The sequence below is a fragment of the Galendromus occidentalis genome, unplaced genomic scaffold (genome assembly GCF_000255335.2).
Source record: "Galendromus occidentalis unplaced genomic scaffold, Mocc_1.1 scf7180000077446, whole genome shotgun sequence".
NCBI classification, from domain to species: domain Eukaryota; kingdom Metazoa; phylum Arthropoda; class Arachnida; order Mesostigmata; family Phytoseiidae; genus Galendromus; species Galendromus occidentalis.
In genome coordinates, this window is record NW_003805434.1 from 827349 (window position 1) to 839589 (window position 12241).

Below are 12241 nucleotides of genomic sequence, written 5' to 3' on the forward strand. Positions count from 1 at the left end.
CTTCTGATTCCAGGTTCGACGAGCGACGCAGGGAATTATTCAACCAATATCATTATGGGCTATGCCCGACCGAAGGGCAGAATCAGACCAATCAGCAAAATCGGGAAGGCCAGACTTTGCGCGGTCAAATAGCTCCGACGGTCGACCACATGGACCGGGTGCGCAACGAACTCGTGAGGCGATTTGCGGATATGCACCTCGATCAGTCGGACGAGCCCCGACGAGTCAATCCTGAATTGTGCGATGAACAGCTCCAATGAGAAGGAGCGGTATGATGTCGAATATTCAAAGAAATAAACGTAACTTCCTATAGTAAAATGTGTCTTGGCGGTCCGTAAAGCAGACTAGTCCACCCTGCCGAAAGGCGGAGCTCTTGCTTCGTTCTCGCTGGTATCCTCCGAGGCATTCCGACCCCGGGGGATGATGAAGCCAGGTAGATTTCCGTTTTCTGTAGCTCGGAACCATCGGGCGAGTCAATTCACTGCGCGAGAGCGACGCGGACATAGGCAAGCGATGAGATTCCGCGGCGAGCGAGGTTTGTGGCTGAAGAGGATGGTGCCCTCTTGAGCGAAGAAGAGCTCAGCGCTCCTCTTGCGTGGCGAGGAGCTGATCTCGAGGTCACGACCATCGGAAAATTCGTCAAAGAGGCGTTTTTCCGTGGGGATAATATTAAGACGGAAATATCGATCCAGCCGGTCGCTTTAGTTAGATGTATAGATTGCGACAGCGAAGGAAATGAGGTGTACCGAGTTTGCGGACCTATCGGAGTCCCTCATTATGAGTATTGGAGTGCTTCGGCGGTACATGAGCCTGTGCAGAAAAAAGAACTCCTGTCTTTCTCGTCGACTCCCATGGAACTCCGAAGCTATGAGCGTGGGTTGTAGGGTATGAGAATAATAGACATGTCTCTACCTGAACGCAGCCGCGATCTACCGTCAACCGTGAGAACCCATGACGGCTATTTACGGTAGCGTTCCAACCCTCCGAGAGGGATCACGCCGCCCTGAGCCTCACGCGAGATCCGTGTGCCCTCAGCGGATCGGAGTCGAATCCACGGGGCTCCGCTTCCACTCTCGAGCCGTCATCGAGTCCCACGTTCTGACTGTTCCCTGGACTCCGCTCTCCGTTGTAAATATCTTCTCTACAAGCGGTCTGTAAAGGATTCGCAACGCTTCCCCGAAAGAGATTCTCTCAACCGACGGAATCCGGCCCGAAAAAAACACGATAATGATCCCCTTGCTCCGCGGCGCTCTCACGGATGTATTACATCCTCCACTCATTGCTCGCAAACGATTTCGATGGTTTGAGGGAACTCTGTTGTCTCGATGAGCTAACTAGTGTTGGAACTCCATGAAGAGACGTATTGGAGGACCTCGATTGAGCTACAATACGCCGCGAGCTCGGGACTCTGGGCCAGGTGTATATATCCACAGCGCAGGGAAGATGTACTTGGTTCAAAAATGACGCGGCAGGCACGAGATTCAGATCGCATTCGACTTTCTCACCGTTTGCGAACGTAGACGAAGTTCAATCATGATCGGTTGGGGCCTGCACTAAGCTGGGTATCTGCCCGTCCAATGCTTCTGAAGCTTGTCTGCACGAGCTCGACTCCTCGGAATCCTCGATGGTTAAATTTCGAGTATAAAAATCCGCTATAGCGGCGCCCAGTGGCGTACACTGGATTTTTCTTGGGGGGGGGGCTAGATCGGGTCTCCGCATGGGGCTGAAATCCTGTATGGCAACTCGCTCCTGTACTACAGCATTACGAAGGGATCATCTGGAAGGGGGCTATAGCCCCTTTAGCCCCTCCCCCCTGCGTACGCCCCTGACCTCGAATTCCAATCGCGCTGAGTGAGCGATTCGACGGACTGTGAATGGGGAAATCGCGCAGAGACCGTCCGATCGCAGCGGCACTCTCAGCACAATTCATCCTTATCATTGTAGTCACTCGATCCAACTGAGTAAGATCTCAATTTCAATCTCTGATCCGTTCTGATCTCATGCTATCTCCATCGATCCTGCCCTGGTGTGTTTCAGTGGTGTGTTTGAGTGTATTTGGCTGAGCCAAACCCTTAAATTCCGTAGAACTAAGTCGAATGCTTGAGCCATAAATCCAACAGTCGTGATTTTGGGTATTGGTTATTTGAAGATTGTGAATATTGGCTGGTGATTACTGAAATAGGCGACGTGGTTAATCATTTATCTGCTGATGGCGGACGGGTCTCGTGTATATGAGATCGATGCAAGTATTGGAATTAGTTGTTGAGGAATGTGGGTCGGGGATGAGGGAACTTCGATAATTATCGAAGTTATGCGCATGAGCGCATGAGATTCGTGAATTGGTCTCTGAAGAGAAGGGTGATGATTCAAGTCGGATGATCCCGACCTTCAGACGGCGATATTATGTCCAGCTCGAAGATCACGAGAATTCCCATCAGAAGAGCCAAATAGAAACAGATCTCGGTCAGATGACGTCGGAGTTTCTTTCGAATATACATAACTTCGTTTACCTTCCTCCGTGGCCGATCCGGCTTGGAACCTGCTGTGGAATCGCCCACCACAGCGCGGGTTCGATGCTCAGTGGTGCCATGTTCCTCCCCGCGCTTTCCGATTTCCTCTTGAATGCCTCCCATAAAACAGACAAATGCCACCGTTTCACTCCCGCACATCGGAATGGAAACACCTCCGGATGGAAGTTCCAAGATCGGCTCCGCGCCGTATTTCACTAGGTAACTGTGAGGAATGCAAGGGCCGAAACCGGGATCGCCTGATCCTTGGGATCTCTCGGATCAGAGGTATTGTATGATCGCGCAGTGGTGTACCCTAGAACTCTGGAACACCACAAAGAAGGCCGGGAGACTCATCGATACGGAGCACGTCTTCCCTTAAAATGGGAAGAAGTGCTTCTTGTCAGAAGTCGATGATTCGATGATCATTCGCTGTGCATTGGGATCGAGGGTCCGACTAATCCTGTCAGCTTGCAAAAGCTCTTCCGTGAGTCTAGAATGGGTAGGGACTCGGGAGGTATTTCTTATTGACAAGGTCGAGTAATGGAGACACAGTCCAGTAGCCCAATTTTTTTAACTTATCCGGTCGTTCCATGACAGCCTATCCTCGAACTGTTACACGCAGCCCGTCCCATCACCGGAGTCTCGGTATTTCTTCCGGTGACGAACTCGCAGTGCAAATGGACCGGAGAAGATCAGTGCCGAGTACTGGCGCTCCCGGTGGGCACCTCCGTGAGGGCATTTCGACGGCGAGAGGGATTGAACCAGGCTGTCTTCCGCGCGAACCCTCGTGGCCTGAACACATCTCCGTAAAGCACGTCTCCACAAGAGAAGTCGGACGCGCAAGCGACTCCACCACCCATCTGTAGACTTTTAGGGGTGACGAGGGAGCGTTATATGATGAAAATCAAATTGAAAGCTCAATTTAATGGAAACTGGCCGACAGACTTTGAGAGCAGGGCGGAGATTAGCCGTGTGCATATAGAACGATCGTGCGAGTCGGCGACACCTTACAGCCTTGACCTAGCGATCGTCCGCATACGGAGGGCAGCTCCGGATATAGAGGCCGATAGCAATAAAGAATCTGCGCGCTCACTGTCGTGTGCTCAATGGCACGGAACGATTTCATTAATTCTGAAAAAGGTCAGTAAGCCCAAAGGCGATATATCGGAAGAATTTCAATGCCAGCGAGCGTCGCGTCTCACGGCCTCACTCCACTTCTTTCTGGATGAGCAGAAGTCGCCTGGAAAGGGGTGCTGGGTTTTATTTTTCAGAGGTGCTCAAACTTTTTATTGCACATCGCTCCGGCCTCTTTCGCAGCCTTCCGATCCGCTTTCTGGAATTGAAGAAGAATATATGCAGAAATGAATTGGATTCGCTTCGAATGATTGCATTGAGAGAAGGGATGCGAAGCGATTCTGATGCTCACGTCCACCTCCTTCAGGAATTCGCCGAACTACAAAAGTGGAATCGATAGAATTAATTAGCACTCATGGATGCACCGAGATTCCGACTGACGGAAGCGCTTCTCTCCGGAAGATATCCGCTCTCTCTCTCCGAGAGAAGAGCTCTGTCAATCATCCATATCTCGAGAACTCCGAGATGGAATCCGCCGTGATACCGAGTTCCCGGATCCCAAATCCCATCCTGGAGGTTCTCATGGTCAGGCGTCCGAATTCAAGGTCTGCGTGCGGGGTCATCCATTCTTCTCACGGGAGACTTACCAGCATCGCGCCCTCGTTCTTGTTCGCTCTGCACACCAGAAGGAAAACTTCGGTCGCCGTAAGCCCCGGCACACCGTAGATTTTTTTTCGAGCCCGTTCGGCTGCCTGCGAGATCACGATAGGTACCGTAAGCCACCCGTGAACGAGAAACTCTTATGTGATGTCAGTTGTCAGAAACCTTGCATAACCCTTCTAAAGACCGAACACACTTTCGGAGGCAAAGCCTCGAAGGAACACTCTGCGAACGGCTCCGCGAACTCCGGGCCGTGAGCTGCAAAGAAGAAAGCATCCAGAGGAGAGCATTGAAGAGACGTCGCAGGTGGCTGATACGGCTCCCACCCGAAGGGCGTCGACTTCTACCCGGCGATTTTCATAAGAAATCGAACGAATTCTGTCTTGAAATACTCACCACATGGATTGAATGAAACGATGAATTCATCAGCATCATCGGCACCGGTCACCCGGCTCCCGATCATAAGGAGTCCGAGTACCCCGAACAAGCCGTATGACATGGCGGTCGCTGTTTTGTCGAAACTTCATATGACCAACTGAACGCCATGGGAAATTTCAGCGAACTCCCTACTGTCATCATTTAAATTAACTGAGTAAACTTTTCAAATCTCGTCTGACCTTTCTCGATTCTTTTACCAAAAAACGGGGAGCAGCTCCGCGAGCTCGCAGAGATCCCTGCTCGACTTGTGGCCCTCGATGAGGCACCGTAAAGTTGACCGTGACTGAAGATTGGCTCTTGCAAAGCAAGTCCGACGCGAGAAAACGATTTTCCTTGCGCTTCGTTGATCGTCAAACAAAAGCTCAGACGTCGAGGGAATTGTCGTCGCCGCAGACGGAACGGAAGGGAGTTGTGAGTATAGTGACGGTCGATCTTTAGGATGAAAACAGGGGAGCCCTTGCCGTATCCTGTCGCGAACTTGCATACGACAACTCGAGATAGGATCTCTGTGACTTGCCTTACCGGGACTGAATTTTGTGGGCTGTCTCGAGGTACTGCAGGTGCTCTCCGTGATATCCTTTTCAGAACGAGCTGACGAGGTGCTGTTGATAAGTCCATCTCCCTAGAAAGACGACCTTTTCGGCTTCTGCTGCCTTCTTAGGTTTCGATAGGTGCTCAGGGATTACTGTATTTCCCTTATATCCGAACAGTAGGTTCGCCGGGCTGAGGGCTCCTACACCTCGTCGGTTCCCGAGACTGCCGCGGTGATTTGCCCCAGGACTTCGACGGTTGAGAGATCTGACGTTAGTACGAGGCGGGTAGCACGGCTGACCGCGCAGGTTAGGAGCGGAGTGTAGCTCTTCCCGACCTCGCCGGAGTCCTTTTTGTACCTGATCGGTGCCATAAAGCAGTGGTTCTCAAACTGGGTTCCACGGAACCCTTGGGTTCCACGGACCGATTCCGGGGTTCCACAGTTATCTGTCTCGTGGAACCCCAGGGTTCCGCGTGCACTTTTGGCAGTTTCGCTAGCATTCAGAAAAGTCGCCATGAAGCATCTGATCCTTCGAATTCGAAGCCTTCAGGAGATCATCTCCGATACCGGATCCACACCGGGCTCGAGACTCCTCTTCAGAACTCAGTTTACCGGTCGTGGCCCGAATCTAGTCGGCAGCTCGATGCATATCGTCATGCGAGAGCATCTCCCAGCGTGTCTCGCGTTCTTTCACAAATGACGTGCTGCTTCAGGTTCTCAGGCTCGCGGCTTCGACGACCCGTCCGAATCAGCTGCTCGACTGTGATCCATTCGCTAAATGTTTTCATCCGTTCCCAACGAACTTCGCTTCCTGTGGATCTCGGAAAAATCGTGCTTGAGATTGCCAGGTCTCGGATCGGCTCAAAGCATAATCGAGCTGTCGACGCACGAATCCAGCCTCTCGGAAGAAGAACGAGCGCCGACTGAGCCGCCGAGATTGCATCGAGAATACAGGGTCATCCGTCACATTGATGTGTTCCGTTGCCAGTACAAAATTATCCGACAGGATATTCATACACTGCATAACATAAACCAGCTCCAGACGTTGACGAGTAATAAAGTTGGGAATCGTCTTTCTCCCCGGCAGTCTTTAATAATCATAGAGGAAAATATTTTTTTCGGGGTTCCGCGCAGGGTTCCATGGCCCATTCGAATCTTGAGTCGGGGTTCCACCAGGGGTTCCACGGGTTTTTGCGTTTTTTTGGGGATTCCGCGGAAAAAAAAGTTCGAGAACCACTGCCATAAAGGGTGCTTCTTCGAGTTGGAAGGGGGGTAGTGGGGCTGAGGGCAGATTTGCTGCCTCGCTGTGGGAAATCACTGCACTGAGAACCTGTCGGGTGATCTCCCTAGCCTGAATCAACAGGGAATCTTCACGCAGCAAATGGAGTACTAAGATCAACCCCCCGAAGCGGAAGGGTCTCTGTTCATGAATGGTTTGGACTATGAGTCTGGAGAGGTGACAATTGTTAGGCAGGATCATCGGGTATATCTGGTTGTCGGATGAGTGCGGTGAGCGGCCCAAGCGAGATCTGCAGCGTTTAATGCCGTCTTCGTCGATGAAGGGGTCGTACTGATAGATGGTGCTGCTGCGTTTGATTGCCTTGCGGTCACTCTCGAAGTCCTCCTTTAAGTATGATTTCTGAATCAATTGGATAAGCGAAAGCCTAGCTGAGATCAGTTCGCTTGGGAAGAACGAGACGTCTCTGTGTTGGACCGGCGTCGCCCGGAACGAGATCCCCGGAGAAACTCTATCCCTCGCTCCTTGAGCCCTCCGAATCAACCGCTGCACGAGAGCCAAGAAGCGGATTGCTTCGAGCCAGGAAGGGGATCTTTCTTCGAAATATGTTCGTTGGAAGCCGTTCATTGGTTGCCGAGAGCTTGCATGAAATATTTTCTTTGAGCTCCGAATCGAATCGCTTTCCGTGTAGGTCTCTGGCGTGATCGCTCGGAGGGAGCGTGGACACGATTCGCGCGGAGCTGCACAGCCAGTGTGGTCCGGCTAGCTCGACTTTTTCGTTGCGGCCCGTCGCGATGTTCACGCCACGTGAGATGAGGTCCGCTGGGTTCTCTTCCGACTTCAGGTATCTCCATTCGGCTTGGCATATCAGTGCGTGGAGGCGACGTATGGTTTCCATCCGTCTGTCTCGGACTTCACCCAGCCCAGAACGCTTGAGTTATCTTTGTATGGGTGGATGGAATCCATCTTGACGTCCTTGAGGCTAAGCAGTGAGCTGACTAGCATTGCTGCGAGGAGGGCTTCGACTAGGCTCATTTTTGCTTTTGCCATCATGAAATGCGTTTTTATCTCGTTTTCATTGAAGATTTCCCTAAGATAAATGACGCATACATAGGCTGCGAGGCTCGCGTCCGAGAATATGCTTAGTTCTCTGCGCGGTTTCGGGAAGGTGGGGAATAGGGAATGTCGTTCGATGAACACCTGGGTAAGTAGGCCTTTGAAATCGGTGAATTCCGATAGGTTGCTACCTTCCAGAGGTGAGTCCCAACTCCCAACCTAGTTTTTTGCTTCCAGAGGGGAGTCCCAACCTAGTTTCCGCTTCCAGAGTTGTTCTAGAAATATTTTGGACTTTATTGTGGATGGTCCCATTATCCCCAGTTGGTCGAATATCTGAGCCAATCCCCTGAGAAAATCTCTTTTAGATGGGATGCCGGATTGGAGCTTCTTGACTGCTCTCGACAATGAGACCGACAGGGTGTCGGTGGATTGATTCCACGGGACTCCAAGGAACTTATTGGATGAGAGTGAAGAATTTAATAGAGAGACTGCAGGAAATGGTTGGGTCCTTGACCGGCGATGTATCCTTGATGTATCTGCTGAGTTACGCTTCGTTGGTCGCCCATTTTTCCAGCGGCATTCGCGCTTCCACGAGATTGTGCTCCGACTTCCAAAAGGATGGTCGGTGTCCCCGAGAGATGGGTTGTTGGTTGGCGATTGTGGCCTTTTGCTCTGAGTTCGGTGTGTACACGGTCGTGCCGATACGAAGCCGCAGAACTTGTTAAGTGGACTGTGCATCCTTGATGATCCTTCGCTTCGACCGGATACCCAATCGAATATAGACTCGAAGGCGAAAATGTTGCCGAACGTCCTTGGGTCAGAGAATCCTAGCTTAGAGAGGGTTTTCACTCCTAGGAGTATATCGACCCATTCTTTACCTCGTTGCCCGCCAGATCGGCTGTAGGATGGAGGCCGAAGTTTTGCGTCAGGAGGGCGGGTGGGAACTCAGAACGTGAGATGCGTTGGAGTTCGATTGCTGTAAGATGGAGGACTTTCTCTGAGTGAGTTGAATCTTCTCCGGAGGGGGATATCGTGGATGCCACAGTTATGGATGTTCGATACATGACCTCCAGCTGTGGACATTGTCATATTGACTCGAGATGACGGGGAAGAATTGAGCTTCCGATTCATGGCTTCGGTGATGTGGGAGGATTCCGATCCTGGATCTATGAGGATTCTACAGATTCTCTGTTTTGCTCTCGGCGATTACTTGGGCTGTTCAGGGAAATACTTGTTCCTCGTCGGGGTCGTTATTTAAGTTTACCGAGGTGTGCTTCGACGGTGGTGCTTTCGATGCTGTGGATGGTCGCCTAATGCCTTGAATTGCGGGAGCGGCAGCTGGTTGTAGGCCCCTCCTTGCAGTTCTTAGACATACAGTTGAGTTTGAGAGAGCGTAGACACGCTCCCGCCGCTGTCACTCTTTCCAGATGCTCTTCATGCGTGAGTTGAGCAGTGCACGTAAACAGGGGATGGTCTGCCTGGCAGAAGATGCACGGGACGGACTGGGATGCTTTATCGCCGACCCTATTTCTCCTCTACATATGTATCTGATCTGGAAAAGCAACTGCTCGAATCCAGAAAAGGCTATGACGTGAGAATCTCAAAAAACATATTCCAACCCAATAGAATTCAGAGCAGGGAAATTCCTGGACTACTATTTGCGGATGATCCAGTGCTAATCGCACATCCGTGGTCGGACATGGAGAAACTTCTCCAAACCACGTCTACATTCGGTGAGGAAAGAGGCCTCATGTTCAATCCCGCTAAATCTGCGGTCTTGGAATTCTATCGGGTAGACGGCACGACCGATAGGGACTTATACATTCAGGGAAAGATAATCCCGGAGAAAAGATTCTACAAATACTAGGGCATTTATCCAAGCACACACGCGAACTATCTCGAGGACCAGGAAAAAATCTGAAAAGAGAGAACGCGCAAGGCGCTATATCAACTAAACGCAAAAGTGCCGGAGAAATTTAATTGCTCTGAAACGACGAATATACAGTGGGAAGCCATATGCGTTCCAGCGCTACACGGTTACTGCAACACGGTTTCCGTCATGTCGAACACTCTGCGGAGAAACATCGAAACAGCCCAAAGACAGGCAGCCAGGTGGGCGCTGGGGGAACCAGCGCGCAACTTAGCCAATGAGTTCTCAAAAGGAGAGCTAGGCTGGTCAATTTTCGACGAGAGGGAAGCCGAATGTAAAATCACATACTTCAAGCGCATTAAAGAGATGCCCGACGAAAGATGGGCGAAGCGGATGCTGACTATGATCAGCATCATCAATGCCAGAATCAAAGCCGTAGAGAGGATGAAGACGCTTTCATTGATATATGACTGCGATAAGATAGTGGTCAAACGGTCGGAAGCAGGCGAAGCCTGTTCGAACACATTCAGAAAGAGTGTGGAGAAGATGATCCGAGATTTGGTCCATCGTGAATGGAGAGACGGCATGAGCGAAAAGCCCAGCCCGATCGAAATTTTCCCGATCTTCTAGAATGTCTTCCTGATCCCTCGCACATCATTGAATCTGTCCCTTGCTCACACCGAATTCAGCAACTAGCAAGCGCTGGCTCATGCCCTGCTGGAGCGTTCGAACAACCTCAACTCTCTTGCGCGCGGGGAGCTCACAACGCGATCTAGCCATAGTGTGCACAGAAACGCTCTGTTACTCATATAATTACGTGCGTCAACTCATCCCAACTGGAGCCACTGTCTGCATTGATTTTCGGGATTCCAGGCAGCTCTCGAGAAAGGTCAAATTCTGCCGATGTCATCGCTGAACAAGACCTACGCTGTGGATCTTGAAGCCGACGGTGTGAAACACCCGGTGGAAGTCTCGCAGAGCGGGCCGAACAGCTACTTTTCACGGATCCTCCTACACTACCTATATGAGAGAAGAAGTCGATCGTCATCGGGTAGTTATCGGCAATCAGACATGTGTGTTCGAGAAAGAGGAACATCCCTCGATGCTGAGATCGCCATCGACGGACAAACTACTCCACTTCCTGGTAGAAAACGGCAGCCATGTTCTCGCCGGTCAGCCCTACGCTGAGATCGAGGTAATGAAGATGGTTATGACTTATGACATTGACTGTTGAGGAAACCGGCACAGTGTTCACCATGGAGAGGCCAGGCGCAGTGCTAGAAGCCGGCGCTGAATTAGCGCGACTCGAACTGGATGATCCGAGCCGGGAAAACAAGGCTCAGCCCTACTCTCACGGTTTTCCCTCGATCGAATCGGAGCGCCACAGATACGATAGGCTCAATCAGCCTTTTGCAAGCGCCAACTGCGACCTGGGGAATATTTTCGACGGCTACGCCATACCTGAACTGTACCTGTCTCAGCGAGTAGAGAGGTCGCTTGAGATCTTCATGCGGACCCTTCGTGATCCACAGCTGCCTATCATGGAGCTGAAGGACATCATAGCTTCGATATCGGGCCCAATCTCCCCACAAGTGGGGTCAATAATAGCGCTGCGTGCCATGAGGTCATGATATTGAGTTATGTCCGTCTCTCCACAGAATTTTCGTACACAACCGTCCGTATCCCACTTTCATACATATCAAGTCATCATAACCAGGCCTCGTCAAGCTAGATATAAAACTGTGCGTCTGATGGCTCCGTTTCCATTTGTCCGTTCTGAATGCCAGGCCCTCCAGGAAGCTCGCTTCTTCGAAGTTTCCCTCCTTTTCGTTTCACAAGTTTCTGCGTAGGTTCTCTCCATTGGCTCGTCGGCCCCAATGTTCGTTCCAAGATTCTCGAACCCATCGGAAAAGTGATACGGAATTCTCCGAAAATTCGGCCAAATGTATTTACTTTGCGTTCATGGGCAAAGAAGCAGAAGGTGTCCCAGACCGGCGAATCATGGCGAATGAATCTCGCTTCCTTGAGGCCCAGTATTGAAGGGAATTCGGAATCGTTTCAGAGTCGGCTCGATTGATATTGATTAGGCTTTCCTCGTGATCCTGATTTTCTATCATTGCCCGAGTATTATTCCATCCCGAGCGTAGACAGCGGAACATATTCTCTGTTTCGCCTCGTACTCGGAGCCGGAGCTTTTTCATTGCCGTATTCACCTAAGATGAGGCGTGCCCCCTCGGCGATCGCGTCGCCCGATTCAAAACGAGGTTCTTGTGTACGCTGTCGGACGCGTTGCCGTGTTTCTTTCGGATGAAATCTGACGGCCGCATTCCAGGGAGTCAGCGGGAAAGATAATTCCCCAGCTAAAAGGTATCGTAGATCGAATTTCGCGCTGTTCTCTGCTGACCTGCTGCGATGTCCCGATAGTGTTACTCGTTCCAGAGCATTGTCTGCTGCCCCGAACTTATCAGTTCAGATTCTGGCGCGGTGCCTATATCTGTGGATTCTAAATCATTCGAGCTCGGAGATGAGGCACAAAAAGTCTCGAAAATGGCAGGCGAAAAGGCACTGAAATACCTTAGAATAGGCACAAGAACTTGGCGAAATATGCATGTTAGGCCGAGCAAATGCCGCATCAAACCTCTCGTCAGTGCCGTTTCATGAGAAAACATGTAATTCCGTCCCGCCTGTGAGTAATCGTCGCACGTCTGATAGGAGATTTCTCATCGAAAACAAAAATTGACCTCTAGGCGGACCATCGAGTTGTATCGGGAGCGAGATGTGTTCCTGAAGCATGGGTCGGCCGACTCGATCCATCGCCGAATCCGTTCATAGACCCTGAACTCCCCCAGGAGACCCAGATTCAG

The 12241-nt window shown here is 51.1% G+C and overlaps 1 protein-coding gene across 1 annotated transcript; it reads left to right on the plus strand.

The window, feature by feature from the left end:
• The first annotated feature begins 9206 nt into the window (after window positions 1-9206).
• Window positions 9207-10007, plus strand: LOC100897889 (uncharacterized). The gene is made up of 2 exons (XM_018639581.1): window positions 9207-9299; window positions 9513-10007. The coding sequence occupies exons 1-2, from the start codon at window positions 9207-9209 to the stop codon at window positions 10005-10007; spliced, it is 588 nt and encodes a 195-aa protein (XP_018495097.1).
• Window positions 10008-12241: the final 2234 nt, after the last annotated feature.

Excerpts from the sequence above, each read along its gene's own strand:
- LOC100897889 (XM_018639581.1), top strand. The coding sequence starts at position 9,207 with ATGGAGAAACTTCTCCAAACCACGTCTACATTCGGTGAGGAAAGAGGC. Across the intron at positions 9,300-9,512 it reads CGGTCTTGGAATTCTATCGG|TGGGAAGCCATATGCGTTCC; the intron begins GTAGACGGCACG and ends ACGAATATACAG.